The 17,289-nt window shown below is 39.6% G+C and overlaps 1 protein-coding gene across 1 annotated transcript in view; it reads right to left on the bottom strand.

The window, feature by feature from the left end:
* Anapc1 (anaphase promoting complex subunit 1) overlaps nucleotides 1–17,289 on the bottom strand; it is a 76,295-nt gene that overhangs the window by 30,525 nt on the left and 28,481 nt on the right. Inside the window, exons 21-29 of the mRNA XM_027421847.2 lie at nucleotides 17,138–17,286; nucleotides 12,445–12,523; nucleotides 12,086–12,122; nucleotides 11,924–11,994; nucleotides 9,769–9,947; nucleotides 7,130–7,344; nucleotides 4,012–4,130; nucleotides 1,858–2,129; nucleotides 704–938 (exon numbers count right to left, since the gene is read on the bottom strand). Coding sequence (XP_027277648.1) covers nucleotides 704–938; nucleotides 1,858–2,129; nucleotides 4,012–4,130; nucleotides 7,130–7,344; nucleotides 9,769–9,947; nucleotides 11,924–11,994; nucleotides 12,086–12,122; nucleotides 12,445–12,523; nucleotides 17,138–17,286 — 1,356 coding nt within the window. The remainder of the gene's footprint in view (nucleotides 1–703; nucleotides 939–1,857; nucleotides 2,130–4,011; nucleotides 4,131–7,129; nucleotides 7,345–9,768; nucleotides 9,948–11,923; nucleotides 11,995–12,085; nucleotides 12,123–12,444; nucleotides 12,524–17,137; nucleotides 17,287–17,289) is intronic.

Below are 17,289 nucleotides of genomic sequence, written 5' to 3'. Positions count from 1 at the left end.
AAAGCCCAATTACAAAAGAGCATTATAATCATCATACTCTAACATCAGTTACCATTGTTAATTTGTTACTCATTATCTATAGGCTCTGCACCCACGGACTCAATCAACCACACACCAAACATATTTTTTAAATTGTACTTGCATTGAACACACAGATTTCCATCATTATTCCCTAAACAATACAAGTGTAAAAACTGTACAGCACTTACATTAATATGTAAATCATTTACATTTTACCAGTGATTTAAAGGTTACTGAAAGGTATGAGGTGTGTATTGCATAAGTTACAGGAGACAATCATTTGGTTATTTGTCAAGTGTTCTTGTCTAACAGAAGAAAACAATGTGATATTAGGAACCAAACAATCTAATTTTAAGTCCAGGTTACTCTAGACGTGGCCTTGTGTGAGACGAATGGCTCATTCATATGTGTTCACTCAGCTCAGCAGTGGGCTTGCCAATCCAGGCTCACCACCTACACAGCAACAAAAGCCCAGCCTGCATTACTTGTTGAGTTTTGCTTTTTTATTTTTTCTTTTAAATAATTATCTGATATTCTGTGATTACTCATAAAAACTACTCTCTTATGTAGTTATGACAGAGAATATTTCCTTAATTTTCATACTTTTATCATCATTTTTTATAACTATATGTTTGAGTAGAAAATGTATACCTGTAAAGATTAAGCACTATTAGCTGCATACCTATTTCAGCCAACAGGACTTCGGCAGTATGTCTGTGAGCTGTGCCCTGATAAACAAGGCCAATGCCAACCACTGCAGCCACCTGGACATTGTGAGGCACATCAAGCTCTGTGGACGTCGGAGGTAAGAGAGCAGGAACGTGAATGCTAAGAAGCCGGGTAATTGACATATCCATGGTGCCAAGTTTTGCAGCAGAAACACCAAGCAGCAACCCAATGCTTGTCATTTCATGGCCCTACAAAGGCAAACAAAATAAAACTCAGACACTACCAAAACAAATATGGCTATCCTGAAATGGGGAGGGGGGGGGAGAAGGATAGGAAGAGGGAGAGAGAGTGAATGAGCATGCAAGTGTATTTTCAGAAGGCAGAGATTAACCTTGGATGTTGTTCCTCAGAAGTCCATCTTAATTTTTGAAGCACAGTCTTTCACTGGGACCTGAGACTCACATTCAAATAGACTGGCTGCTAGCAAGACCCCACAGTCCTCTTTTCTTCACCTCCCCAGCACAATTACAAGCATACTCCACCACAGCTGGCTTTATTGTGTGAGTGCTGGGAACCAAACTCAAGTCTCATGTTTCCACGGCAAGCACTTTACTGAGCTATCTCTCCAACCCCACTAATAGTTTTAGATAAAATAATGACTGCCTCTTTCAATAAATACCTTTACATAGCAGGTACTGAGAATATAGTGGCAAACTAAACACATGTGGTCCCAGCTCTTATAGTGTTTTAATAAGAGGAAAACATGCTAAATTAAAAACATAAAACCCACAATTAAAATTTATTTACAAATGCAGAGTAAATGAGACTAACATTTTTTTATTAGGAGGGGCTAGAGAATTACTAGCAATCTCTAAAGAACCTGAACTCATTAGTCAGAAAAGTGAGAGAAAATGGGACACTCAAAGGAAGAGCAATGGAAGAGCTGCAGAAGTGAGAGGACCACACAAGTCCCAGGAGCAGACAGCAACAGAGGATGAGTAAACGGTTCTATGCAAGGGTTACACTGATTTACACTTTAGGGAGACTGTTTCCTACTATGAGATGAACATAGTTAAGAGGTACAGGAATGAAACGGGCAAAAAGACAATTAGGAGGTGGTGCACACTGGGTGGCACAGGGCCAGGCATGGGGATGACAGGTTCTCACCTTAGTTAAGTAGTCATGGATATTGAGAGTAGCCAGCTTGGTAAGGTGCCCATTCAGACCCAAGGCCATGAGAAAGCCAGCATACTCATTGGCTAACTCGGCATGCTTTGGCTTGTTGTAAACAATCCAAGCTGAGTCTATCTGGGAGGCAGGGGCTATCTTGAGGCCAGCAGCCACACCATTGTGGAAGCTGGCCCAGCTTGTCATATTGGGAGGCACATCGATGTTCCCACTATTAAGATCTACAGTTGTATTTCGTGGAGGGGCTCTCCCTAGGCAGACAAGAAGCGAATCAACATTCACAATTAAAACTCAGGTCTTGGAAATAAGGTTGCCTTTATTGCATTCAAACCTCTATTGGGGGCTAGAGATGGCTCTACAGGAAAGAGCATTTGCTTCTCATACCCACACATGGTACACAAACATATACTCAGGTGCATACATACACATAAATAAATCTGCCCTATCTCTGATTCATATGTCTATGCCTCAGCACACAGATATCTATAAGTATCTAATATGTGTTAGATACAAAAAATGCCAAACCTGGAGCTGGAGAGATGGTTGCACTGTTAGGACCATTTCCTGCTCTTTAAAGAAAACCTAGAGTTTGGTTCCCAGCATCCACATCAAGTGACACAACCACCTGTAACTACAGTTTCAGGGGATTGACCACTGTTCTTTCACCACCACAGGTACCCACACGTACACACATATACACCAGTTTCTTTTAAAATGCTAAATTCAACTGAGTATGGTGGCACATACCTATAATCCTGGCATTTAAGAGGCCAAGGCAGGACAGAAATATTGAGGTTAGCCTAAGCTACACAGCAAGACACTGTGTCAAAACAGAGTGTCTGTTTACAAAGAAGTTACCTAGTGAACTAGAAAGGAACATTCTCTACTGTGGTGATCCACAAGTAATAAATTAAATGTGGTATTTTAAGTTCAGTTTGAATTTTTCTAATTCCTTTGAGTTCTGATCCATATTGTGTACACAGACATAACCACATCATCTTTATATTACAAATGGTTTATGTTAGCTCAATTCATCAACAGACATCTATGAGACTGATGTGAGGTCCACTGTGCCAAAATGACAATGTGACGGACATTTAAAATAAATGCTGATTATTGTACAAAGCTACCAAAATCCTTAGAACTCTGAAACACCATTTTAAAGATGTCTGAACCATCATCGAAAACAAATTCTAAGTAGATAGTGACTGATTTGTAGCATGCATACACACAGAAGAATGAGTGTCTCAGGAGAACCTAAATTATGCACATATCAGGCTTTAAGATTATTTAAAATTCAAGCCTCAGATCTTAAAAAAAAAAAAAAAAAAAAAACAAAACAGGATCTTACTATGTAACACCAGCCGGTCTGGAACTCTACCTCCCAAGTGCAGGGATTAAAGTTGTATGCCACCACACACAGTCCTAAATTGTCTTGTTTTGTTTTGTTTTATTTTATTTTTTGAGACAGGGTTTCTCTATAGCTTTGGAGGATGTCCAGGAACTCACTCTGTAGACCAGGCTGGCCTCCAACCAACTCACAGAGATCTGCCTACCTCCTGAGTGCTGGGATTAAAGGCGTGTGCCACCAAAGTCAAGCGCCTTAAATTGTCTTAACTTTATCAACAACTCTCTCAAGTTTTGTATCTTAAAATAATCATAATAATACACAAAATTAGTAATAGACTATGTTGTATCTATGTTTTGGTTCCCAGCTGCTGACACTGTTCCAAAAGACTGTGGTATTTGGGGGCTGGGGGGGGGGACAACTGAAGGAACTGAGCCACTGAAAGCTGATCTTGAAGTTTATAGATCCTCCTTTGTGGTTCCTAATTGTTCAGACTCGAGGAAGCTCCAGGCACAAGCTGTTCCTATCCTCAAGCTTTCCTTGCAGTCATAGACTGTATCTCCATAAACCATGAGCCAAAGTGACTCTTCCCCTAAGTGACTCGACACAAGTATTTTGTCATAGCCAATTTGCTAAGTGAGCTTCAATAGCCACTACAGTGTTATTAGTGCTGAAAATCAATGAGCACACAGAAGCAGTGCTTTGGTTTTAACTAAAATAATTCCAAAGAACCCCACTTGGGTATGAACTTAGTCCTTTGGTGATGAGCCCAGAATTTAACATACCAGTCAGATTCAACTTAGGAATAGGCAATGGCTCTGTTGGAACGGGATGATATGAAAACAAGGTAAACATTCCTCGTCCTACTGGAAGGGCCATAGTTCGCTGACACAACTGGAGCAGTCTATAATAAAAATACAAAACAACACACAAACTATTAACAGAGCTCATAGTTGAAACCTAACAGGAGGAAATTATTCAAGAGTGACTAAGACACAACCAAGACCTCACAAAGCATCCCCTCCCCCCAGCCCAATCCTGGCAGAGATGGATGGGAGGGGGAGGGTCAACAATTCCTCTCACAACTCTTCCTCATCAAGGTGCTGAAACAAACACACATTGCCTTTGCTTATCTGCTTTGAATGGGACTCTCAGTTCCTCTGGGGTAGAAAAAGGATGAAACTAAATTCTACTCTGACTGACGCTAGCCTGGTCTAAAGAAAATACATTACTTGGGTGGTTCCTCTTGGTATTACTTTCCGTTGAGTTGCATTAGTACACACAGATCATCCTCTTGTTCCTTATACCAATACTGCCTCAAAAATGCCACTACCTCTGTGCTTTGTACACAAAGGAAGGAAGTAAACAGTCAGCAGAGCTACACACCAGGTATGTTTAAAGTTAAATTGGCTTCTGTTGGTCACACTGAAAAACTAACACCCCACTCTTTTTTCTGCATTGAATTCACTCTAGACAGGCCCCTGGAACAAAAACTAACAGAAAAATTGGAAATAGGCATTCCTACTTTAAAAAATCTTTTAAACATTGGATTTGAGACTAAAGAAAGGACCTTCGGAGGCTAACACAGGGCTGACACTCTGCAGACAAAATACTCATTAATCTGATTTCTCCCTAATTATATAAATACACTGCTTCTCTAGCTCATTAGAGAGGATTATAACATTCTAATGCTAGAATGTTAGACTATGACAGAATAATAACTGGGGATGCAGGAAATTCAAATCTGTGAAGCTTTTAGTGAAGGCTTTATACATAATCCAATTCTATTTGTGAAAGTCATAAAATTAAAGCAACAGCACTAATGCTGTAGCCACACCAGGATGCATGACACTATTGACAGGATGCGTCATGATCCTATTAGCACCAAGAAATGCTCTCCAACTAGACTAACAACGACTGACAAAAGATACAGTCTGATTTCAGATACAATAAAACAAGTGGTTCTCAACCTGTGGGTCATGACCCCTTTCAAAGGGTTCACCTAAGACCATCTGCATATCAAATATTTACATTACAATTCATAACAGTAGTAAAATTAGTTATGAAGTAGCAACAAAAATAACTTTATGGTTGGGGGTCACCACAACAAGAACTGTATTAAAGGATTACAGCATTGGAAAAGTTGAGAATCACTATACTAAAAGATTAAAGAGAAAAAAGAATCAATACACTATTAATAATGGCTGATTACAGTGAGCTTTAGTATTATGCACTACGAAATATTTTGGGTGTTATGTAAAAGAACTGACTTGATGCCAACAGTTGATGAGGTGTAACTGTTACACTCATGTCTATTACAGCTGAAACAACTCATAAAATAACAGGTTAAATAATTTATCCAAGTCCATCCAGGAATGGCATTAAGCCTAACTACAAGAGCCTCCACTCCTATGTGCTCTACTCTCAAGTTCAAGTGATAACCTGAGTACATGTGGTGAGCAAACAATGAGAGAGGAGTTAGTATTTTCAGTGGACTACAGCTAAGCATGGGTGGTGACTGCCCTTGAAACAGTGTAAGAAAAAGAAGCTGGGATCATTCACACACCTGTAATTCTATCTACTCAAAACAGGAGCCCCAGTGTAAGCCTTGCCTGAGCTAGAGCACAATCAAGGCCAGCTAACCAACTGAGCAGTTTGACTCTGGGAGAGGGCAGGAATAAAGGAAAAGGGAAGGAGGGCAGGGAATCAGCTGCCTCACACTCCCCCACAGACAGGGCCCCTGCATGACCCTGCCTCAGACCTTCTGAAACTAAGTCCCCAGGTTGTTTCTGCCAGACATTTGTTTACAACAACAAAAAAAGTATCTAATACAACTGGAGTGAGTTTATACCACACTAAAAACTAACAAACAAATAACTTAAACTCTCCTCCTGAATTAAGACACAGAAGAATGAGTCCAGTGTATACTTCATTTACAAATTCAGTTGCTGCCTTAGATTTGCCTTTTCTGAAGTATGCTGTTCTATTTTAAGAAGAGGAGGGTATAATTATATCCTCAAAAACCAGAAATATTTTTAAAATATATATGGTTTACTGAGGTTAGATGTAAAATTAAAATAAAAGGTAGATTTTTAGCTTCAAGTAAGTTGCTTTGTTTTAGCTTTCAAGTATCTTAAATGCAAAAACAAACAACAACAAAAAAAAAATTAAGTATTATAGTTTCATTTCAATGGCTGTGATAAACTACCCTGACCAAAAGCAAACTCTGACAGGAAAGAGTTTATCTGGCTTACAAGCCCAGGCTACAGTTCATTATAGAAAGGGAAATCACAGTGCAAGAGTCTGATCCATATCATAGCCACAGGCAAGAGCAGGACAGAATGAATGCACCCATGCTGCTTAGTGGCCTGCCTCTTGCTCAGCTAGCTTTCTTCATTTTTAGCAGTCCAGGGTCCAGCCCATGAAATGGTGCTGCCCAGCCAAGCTTGTTCTTCCTAACTCAATCAACAACCAAGACAGTGCCCCACAGACCAAACTGAGCCAAGATTCCTCAACTTAAATTCTCTTCCCAGGTAATTCTAGATTATAGCAAGTTAACATTTAAAACTACCCACACCAAGCTGACAAGATGGCTTAGTGAGAAAAGGCACTTGCCATTGAGCCAAATGGTCTGACCTGGATTCTCCTGAAGCCCAGTAAAAGGAAAGAAAGAAACACACACACACACACACACACACACACACACACACAGAGAGAGAGAGAGAGAGAGAGAGAGAGAGAGAGAGACAGAGAGAGAGAGACAGAGAGAGGGGGGGAGACAGAGACAGAGACAGAGACAGAGACAGAGTTAAAAGAAAAAAGTTAAGTTAAAATAGTAAAGGAAAACAAACAAACACACCAGTCTCAAGTGTAACAAGCTGGACAGGAAATGAACCATTTTACCTGTTTTCTTTCTCTTCAATGAACTCATGGTCACTGAGTTCCGGGTACTGCACCACATTAACACGGACAGGCTGTGCACTCTGAAGCAGCCTTCGCACATCCTGCACCCGTAAATCTTCACTCCATATTAATGACATAACCTCATGATTCAAGTCATTCATGCCATCATCTTCCTCCTCAGCCTCGGTTCCTGAAGACACATCTGATGAGAGCACCTGTGTGACAGACTTTATTGTAGTTACTGATTTAAAAGGCAGTTTTGGGCCTAGACTGAGAGGGCGAATAGGCTAATGGAACACAACTCTACACTAGAGGTAAGCTTAACTGGTATGCTTCCTGAAGTCACTCTACACTATAATACAACCTGAGCTCTTCTGCACTGGGAGACCACTACATCACCTAAGCTGGCCACACCCTCCTTGTCTTATTATCACCCTGAGCCTACATAAGTGTCTAGTTGGTACAAATGTTTTTAAAGTACTGCATTGCCTACTTGGAGTCATTCTTTACTAAACTGAAGAAAGGGGTTTATATTTAGAGTCATTCATAATCAGGAAGTTGAACCTACTGAAACAAACAATCCATTTGCTAACTTTTTTTTTTTTTTTTTTAAGGAATCAAGTTATTCTGGATAGAAGATGAGGCAACTCACTATTACTGCAGGACTGATGCCTACCTACATCAACATTAAGATTAACAGAAGCAGAGGAATAAAACCTAGAAGGAGACATACATCAAAGGCTGACTGAAGCTGCATAAAACTTGGATTGTGGCTGGTTTTCACTTTCCATGTTCTACATACATTTTAGAAAGAGAGCAGACTTAACCCTTGACTGCCAGCCTACCCTGAGAACCCCATGTGTGCTCTCATATAGGGCTTCCCAGCCCCAGTACTTTAGTCTGACTACAACATAATGTGCACTGCATGGACTCTCCACTTCCTCTCAAGCAAAGATCTACACTCCAATAAAAGATTAAATCCTTCCAGGCAGTGGTGGCTAATGCCTTTAATCCCAGCACTTGGGAGGCAGAGGCAGGCGGATCTCTGTAATTTCGAGGCCAGCCTGGTCTCCAGAGCGAGTTCCAGAACAGGCTCCAAAGCTACACTGAGAAACTCTAAAAAAAAAAAGAAAAAGATTAAATCCTAATTAAAATGCTAAAGTTTTCTGACCTGACATTTAGTGTGGAGGCAACAATGTTAGCCTGGAAAAAATGGTATATATGACCAGATACAAACTTACTTTGGTTCCTATGAAATAACTAATCAAAACAAATTATGACCATGTACCACACAGCACGTCTACATACATGATGATGGTGCTTCCCTAATTTAAGATCTATGTCTAGTGATCCAGCCACAAACATTATCACGTTTGCATCAGAACTGCCTAAGGACACATTTCTCAGAATGTATGTAAATCATTAGGCAATATATGACTATATATTCTAATGGATAACTTACCTAGAGAACATAAACCCAAACAGCAGAACCAAGTTGAAATTTAGCCTCAAATAACTGAAAAAACTAAATTTAGATAAACTTGCCTAGGCTGACATTTAAATAATTTATAGATTAATATTTAGAGTGTTTATGTGCTGAATGGCTCCCAGGAGCAAAAGAAATCTAAATGCCAAAGGGGTGGGTGTGTGTGTGAGTGTGTGTGTGGACACAGTCTCACTATGTAGTTCAGGCTACCTTTGAATTCATGGTGACTCTCCTGGTTCAGTCTTCCAAGTTCTGGTTACAAAGATGTACTACCACACCTGGATTTTCTTGGCCAAAAGAATAAGAACGGTTTTGTATCTAAAACAGGACCAACACCAAGTCAACTAAAGTTGATATTTAAATACAAATCTGAGATTAGATCTCCATGGAAACTGATTCTAGCTCAAGTCCTAGGCGGCCAACTTTTGGGTTAGGGGACCTACTGTGACGGGCCCACAGTTACACCATAGTGATGATGATATAATAATTGAAAGGCTATTAGAACAAGCCTGAATCCCATTTGCTCAGACATGTCACAGATCTCTGTGAGTCCTAAGTCTGTCAGCCTGATCTACACAGAGACCCTGTCTCAAAAACAACAAAAAATTTTCCTCGTTTCTAGGCTTATTAGAACCCATTCTGTAATATATGTAAAGATAATGATAATGAAGGACAGTAAGGCACCTAAATAACTAGCCCTAGTGGAGAATGTATTTTTCTTCAAGGCTTAAATTTTACTGTTATTCATGGATTGTGCAAATATATTTATACCTACTGAAAAGGCTAAGTTCAACCTCTCAAAAAGCATGAACAAGAACACAGAATGAGTACCCAGTCAAACTGAGGGTGCACAGGCTATCAGTTTTCCTGATAAGTGTCAAAATCAGCTACTTCTACAGGTACAAGTAGCTGAACAGGCATGGCCAGTGGCTTGCTGACTCCATACCTCTCCTGACTGTGGGCAAAGAAAGGTCCAGGCAACACAAGGAAGTCACTAAGTCCACAGTTCAATTATAAACTTCATTTGATTTATAACATAAAAGGCAAACTGACATGCACAATTACCAAAATGTAAAGATGCAAAAGGAAAATGAATAGTTTCCACTTTAAAATTATCTGAAGGTAAAGCCGAACTTCCTATGTTAATACTCACAGATTTGCCTCTGGGCAAATTTCCTTCACAGGCCTGCTTGGAAAGATCCTGTCGTCCAATCAAGAGGCAGACAGCTTCTGACCAGTCTGAATCTGGCTGCTCCCGACAGTGGTATATTGCATCCCTGATGGGAAGAGCAATTCCAAAGGGAAGAGTCTCCAAATCTCTTAAAGTGAAACCTTGGAGTGAAACAAAGGAAGAGATGTTTTTCAGTTACATCTGCCACTTCCCTAATCATCCTCTAACTAGTTAGACAACAAGCACTGAAGTCAATCAATACTAAGAGCTGGCAAGCACAAAAGCAGTAGTTCTCACAACTAACAGTGCTGTAAACTGGTACCATTACTTTGGGAGTTGGCATCACAGCCACAAACAACACTGTGCACATGTGCTCCAAAATATCAGAATAAAAATATCAAGCAGGAACTTTGTTTCATTATGGAGGTGAGAAAGGGAAGTGTAGCAAGTCCCATTGTCTTCAATAAATGACTTACACCTGTATGAATCAGCTCAGGTGAATGTGGTACTTGTATGTACATACACAAAACACTCAAACATACATTCCTAAGCAAAATATAAAGATAACCAGTGAAGAAAAGCAAGACAAAGGTCACACATAGGGAGGTGAGTGGCAGCAGACAGGTAAGCAGTAGCTGCACTGATCACATTCTGTTTTAAAGGCTGGTGACCAAGAGCCAAATTCACTTTAACATTGTCCTCTATATACACATTTCCCACACTCTTCTTTATGTTCAATACATTTTATACTTAAATACTTGTAATGCTCAGACCAATTCAAATTTCTTTTCTAGAAATGTTCTAAACTTCACAATATTATTCATTATTTCGGATATAAAAGTTGATCAATTATTGAAGCAAAAATATTTCTTATATAGGAATAACACTTTTATTAAATATTAAATGATATATAATGGACAGAATTCATCGAATATTTTTCATTTACTCATCTTATATGTACACTATAAGACAACTACTGTTATTTTTCAACAAGACACACAAAAAGAACTGAAAAACTTCACTGAGAACAAATTTGGGTAAAAATCTTCTGTGACATCTTTTTCAGGTACTAAATTTGTTGAACAGTCTCAATTTTTGTCATATACTCATTTCAGTAACTATTTTCCCCCAGCAAGGAACAGAGTCTTACTATGCAGCCCTAGCTGGGCTGGAATTTACTATGTAGATGAGGCTGGCCTCAATCTCAGAGACATCTGCTTGTCTCTGCCTCCTGAGTACTGTGATTAAAGGCATTTACCACCACTTCTGCCATAGGTAACTTTTTGCTTTTTCACTGTTGCTTTTGCCCAATTTTTTTCATTCATTTATTTAGCTCATAAATAAAGTCATGCACAATTATGATACAAAACACAGTATGTTCACAGTGGCATGGCTAAATTAAACCAATTAACATGTTATATCACACATATTCATCATTTTTGCTTTGAGAACACTTATAGTATACTATCTCACAACTTTTAAAATATAGCATATTGTTATCAACCATATTTATCATGCTCTCAAAGACTTCAGAGAGTCCATGCCTCTTGTCCAACTGCAGTTTTATATTCTTAAACCAATCGTTTCCCCATTGTTAAAAGCCCATTTATTTTTTTAAACAAATAATTTTACTACACTTTTAAACGTAGAAGCAATGGCATTGGAACAAGAAACAAAGAATTAATTTCCCTCTCTTCTTGTTAGCTGAGTATTCACTCGTCATCACAGTGCCTACAATCTCTGCCCTTTACTATTTGAGAGCACTCTCTGAAGGGCTTACACAATTGACCTTAAATGATGCCAGGGTGATATATCAAGTCTCAAAATGCTTCACATTTGCATGTACATTAACTAAAGATTGCCATTCTGAGACCAATTTACAAAGCTATAGCCTCAACAGATAACAGGAAATGAAACAAAGGATTTCTAATGCCCTAAGATTAGTATCAGCCTGGTATCCCATCCACTCTTCTAAAGAAGTTGTGGAAGCTCAACTTGATGAACAATATCTCAATCTTCAGCCTTTACAGAAAACCAGAGCCTCTCTCCTCATGCCTCCCAAGTCCAGTGAGAGAGGGGAAGGAGGACCGAGCCCAGCAATAACAACATGGTCCTGAGATGACAAAGCAGCTCTTACCTACACTGGTCATCCAGACAACCAATTTTTCTGCTAGACTAGAAACTGAAGAAGAATGCCGGAAAGTAAACCTAGGGAGAATAAAACAAAAGAACATTTAACACACACACTTAACATTGCTTCCAATTTTAAATATAAAAGCACAAATCAGAAACAAATTACTTGTTTTCTTCTTGTTCTGCTTGTGGCTTTTGGGGGTCTGAAAGGCAACAAATAGAAACTTCATTTTAATAGACATCCTGGTAAACAACATGCTGGAGATATTTGCAAGTAAAAATTCATTAACCAAAACTCCTTAAAAATAATAAAGCAAGCAGTAGTGTGGCAAGCTGCAACCGAGAGTTGTTTCCTTCAGACTAACAGTCCTATACAGAAGCCGGGTCTGTCAGACTTTGAGAAACCAGATACTTGAAATCCAGTTGTGGATGTAGACTGAATAGAGGTAAGATGTGTCTCTAAGATTAACACTTACCAACATTTTAACATTCTGTTTGGGGGAGCCAAACATCGTAACAACTTACTTAAGGTTACTTTGGACAAATACTGGGAGGCTTCATCAGAAACACAACTCTCATCACCAAGGATGTAGAGTGCAACACTCTGCAAGAGAAAAAAAAAGAATTTGTTACTTGTTTTTTCACTTTAAATTTTCAGTTGTTCTTGGTTATTTTTGTCTATGAAAGAGGGCCTCATGTAGCCCAGAGTGGCCTCAAACCCCCCATGAATTTGAAACTGGCCTTGTACTATTGAGTCCCCTGCCTTTGACTCCCTAGTGCTGAGATTATAAGGAATGTGCCCCCACATCCAGATGAAGTAAAGGAAGAAAGACTCATGCTAGGTGTACAACACAATGAGTCTGGACAAATGTTACATAACCACGTGACTACTATGACGCTCAATACAGAAAAGCTGCATTGTACCTCAAACACCCCTTGTGCTCTGTCAACAATCCTACACAAATGTTAGAAATAACTCATCTGCTCTCCTGCCCCCTAGCCCATCTGTCCTACATGATGTATTTGGGATCACACTTAAGAGTCTTCTTAGTTCTACTTTTCAACATAGCACAAGCATGAGATTCATCTTCTTTATGCTACAATCAGCAGTTTGTTCCTCTTTACTGCTGAGTAGTATTCATTACAGAGATGTACCAACTTAGTGCATCTATTCAAAAATTGATGATCATGGGCTGAAGAAATGGTTCATTAATTAGGAGCACTGGGTGCTCTTCCAGGGAACCCAAGATCAACTCCTAGGACCTACATGGTGCCTCTCAACTATCTGTAACTCAAGTTCTAGGGGAGCCAATGCCTTCTTCTGGTCTCCATGGGCACTGTATGCAGTGCATAGGATACGTGCAAGCAAAAGACCCACACAAACACAATAAATGATTTCAAAAAACCTTTTTAAATTAATGAACATGCCTTTCCGAGATAGACCCAGGAACTAGAGCCCTCACCCAGTGGCTGATGGAAGCAGAGACAAACATCCACAGATATACACTGAGCTGAAATCGGGAATTTAGTTGAAGAGAGGGAGGAATGAAGAGCGAGGGGGTCTGTACCAGGTTGGAAAAACCCACAGGCACAATTGGCCTGAACAAGGGAGAGCACATAGACCCCAGATGTTGTTGGAGAGGCCAGTACAAGACTGATCCAGACCCCTGAACATGGATGTCAATAAGGAGGCCTCTGCACTCCAGGGAGCCTCTGGTGGTGGATTAGTATTTTTCCCTGGTGCAAGAAGGGACTTTGAGAGCCCCTCCCACGTGAAGGGTTACACTCTGGCCCTAGACACATGGGGAAGGGCCCAGGACCAGCACAGGAAGATTTGGTGAACTTTGCAGAGCCCCCATTGAGGGCCCTACCCTCCTGGGGAGTGGTGGGTGGATGGGGTGGGGGGTAGGCTGGAGGTGGGGAGGAGGGATGGGGTGAGGGAGAAGGGATTTACATGTGAAACAAGCTTGTTCCCTAACTAGAACTAATAAATAAATAAATTAATTAATTAATGAACACACAGGTTGTTCCCAATTTGCATCAGTTATAAGAAAACCAATTCATATCTTCACATGCAGGTCTTTGTGCAGCCATATATTACATACCAGAGAGTAAACTTGCTTCGAGTTATGGTAAATACAAGTTAAAATTTACAAAATTTCAGAGCATTCTTATATTCCCATAAGCAAAGTCAGAGTTTCAGCTGCCCCATACCCTCATCATGTTTTTAGTTAGCCTTACAGGTACCTAGACATATCCTAATAGTACCTAACAGTAGTAACATATAGCCTTCAATTTGTTTAGAAACCTATTAACTCAAAAACAATACCAAGAAAAACTGAAAACCAGTTCAAATGACTTTAGATCATCCACAAGAAAATTACTTCTGTACAGTGTGTGTTTAGCATATGTGTGCATCCATATTCCTGTTAAGTGCTCATGTGTGAGTAGAAACATGTGAATGGCACAGAACACATGTGAAGGGCACAGGACAAACTCAGATGTTGGTTCTTGTCATCTACCTTGTTTGTGGCAGGGTCTCTTAGAAATGGGTCCTTTGGAAGAGCAGCCAAGTGATCTTAACCACCAGGCCATGTCTCCAGCCCCCCAGGCCAGGGCTCTTACTCACTGCTGTGCAAACTAAGGCCTGCAAGATTCTAGGAACCCTCCCATTGCCCTGGAGGCACTCTGAGATTACAGATATATACTATGGCACCCAGCTTCACATGGATTCTGGGGATCCAAACTAGCCATACTTACAGGGCAAACACTTCACCCACTGAGCCAGCTCTCCTGCTCCAGGAGGTAACTCGTTAAAATATAAGGCCTCTGATCAACAGAGGTGGAGGGGGGGAGAGCCGACACACATCTACTACACTATTAAATTACCACACACATATTTTAAACTTAACTGTCTTGAAAGAGAGTTGCATTAACCAGGAGGCTACAATATCCTTATTTGTAAGTATCTCCATGAATCACTAAAAACCCCAAAGGGCTATAGCACTAAGCTATGTAATAAGAGGTACATAAACTAGGCAAATTCACAGAACCACAACAGAGGTTAGCAGGGATCAAAGGGAAGAGGAATAAGAAATTACTATTTAATGGTGCACGGTCCAGGCCAGCCTGAGTTACAGACATCTCAACACTTAGGAGGTAAGCCTTTGGTCCTGAGTTCAATTCCCAGCACCCACATGGTAGCTTACAACCATCTATAATGGGATCTGGTGCCCTCTTCTGGCCTGCAGGGATACATGCAGGAGGAAAGATGTATACATAATAAATAAATTAATCTTTAAAAGAAAAGAAAATGCCTGAGGAATAATCTTAATTATGTTAACTGATGAAATTTTTGGTGGAACCATTCCCTCGGCAGAGGATTCCAGACCATATAAAATGAGATCACAAACTAAGCACATATTCATGAATTCATTGGTTTCTGCTCTGTGGATGTAATATCCACAATCAAGAGAAGTAAAGCTGCTTCACTTCCGGGCACCTTGACTTGCACTCAGTGATGGACTATATACTGGACCATAAGCTGGACTTGTGAAAAATAAGTCCTTTCTCCCCTAAGTTGTTTTTCTCATAGTGTTTTATCTCAACAGGAAAAGAAACTAAGATGGGGAAATGAAAATATTTTGGAGAAAGATGGCACTGATGATTACATGTGAATTTAAAAAAAAAAAAAACAAAAACAAAAACAAAAAAAGAAACACAGAACTGCACATGAACGCCTTACTGGAGCCAAGAAAGCCCTGTTCAACATGAAACAGAACAGAAGGTAACAGAGAAGGGCAAGATGAAAGAATGTTTACAGTTTTCTAGCTTTCATAAGAGAGGATAAAAGCAACAGGAGTCTCTTTATACCTGGGAAGACCCCATTTCTGGAAAGATCCCTAACAAGCCTATACATTAAGGAACTCAACTTTACCAATGCTCTTTGGTTCTAAATGCAAGTTTGAGATTTGTATTAACTATTCAAGATGAACAACATTCCAAAAATAAAGATATATCTTTGAAAAATATTTCAGCAGGACTTTTAATAACCATAGGTCAACTAATTATAAAATAGACAAAGATTATAAAACTGTAAAGACAACTCAAAAAAGAATAGTAATGGAAAGAAGAGTACCACAAACCAATTTTAAGGTTTACTATGAAACTACTGCAATCAACATAATGTAGAGAGCACATAGATCAATGAACCAGGAAAAAGGTTTTCTCCAAAGTCCTGACTGAAATGGCACTGTCAACAGACCTGACAAAAGCACAATTGCAACAACCAATGTTCAAAGATGTGGACATCCAAAGAATTAAAAACCCTAAACTTAAGACATGATTAGTCAGGGTGGTGGTATTGCCCTAGGATCACAGCAGTCTGGATGCTGAGGCAAGATCACCAGTTCCAAAGCACCCTAGTCTACATGGTAAGATGCTGTGAAAAAAGGAGAGAGAGAAAAGCTTTCATGGAATAACAACACAAAGTCAAAGCAGGAGTCAACAGCAGCAAATCACATTTTGACAAAAACTCCTCAGGCAGAAACCTCTGAACATAACCATAGTCACTAGGAAATGCAATTTAAAAGCACAGTAAGATAAACTACAGATCAAACAAATTGACAAAAACTAAGACGGAAGGACAAGTATCAAATAACTGACAAGAATTCAAGGCAACATTCTCTTAACATTGTTGGAGGCACTATGAAACAAATGGCTAGCTACTCAGGAAAGTAGTTAGCAATTGCTGTAAAGTCAAGTATATACCTAGCACACAGCCATCAATCCCAGTCCTCTGTACCCACCTTATGGAAATGAAAACTTACGTTGACATAAAAGTCTGTGTGTGACCTATAGAGTATCTGTATTTATAATCACTAAAACCTGGAACCAGCCCAGCTATCACATAAGCCAACTACAGGGCGGCAATGCAGTGGACTGTCAGCAAGTGAAACCAGGATCTGGTGGCATGAATGACAACTTGGAATAATCTCAAAAGAATAATTTTTGAGAGAGGTGCTACAAATGTTCAATATTCTAATTAAAATGGTAATTATATGAAATATCTACTGAAATGTATACAACTGTATGGGGGAAAAGAAACACTAATTTTATTATAATTTGTGTGTGTACATGTGAATGCTGCTTGTTCTATATTATGACAATTTAAGGAAAAATAAAACTAAGTAAGACAGTCAATACTCCAAATACATACCAAGACCACTAGCCTGCTCCTTTCGCAGACTCCAGGAAGGTAAGGATAGGGTGGCATTCCTTCGCCCTTCAGACAAGAACTCACCCACTGATAAATACTTGGCGGCTCAGAAGTAAAAAATGAGGGATGGTGCATAAATCCCATTTGACCTT

Source organism: Cricetulus griseus, chromosome 6, assembly GCF_003668045.3.
Source record: "Cricetulus griseus strain 17A/GY chromosome 6, alternate assembly CriGri-PICRH-1.0, whole genome shotgun sequence".
NCBI lineage: Eukaryota > Metazoa > Chordata > Mammalia > Rodentia > Cricetidae > Cricetulus > Cricetulus griseus.
The sequence above is the reverse complement of the archived record's forward strand: the minus strand, read 5'-3'. Positions and strand labels throughout refer to the sequence as shown.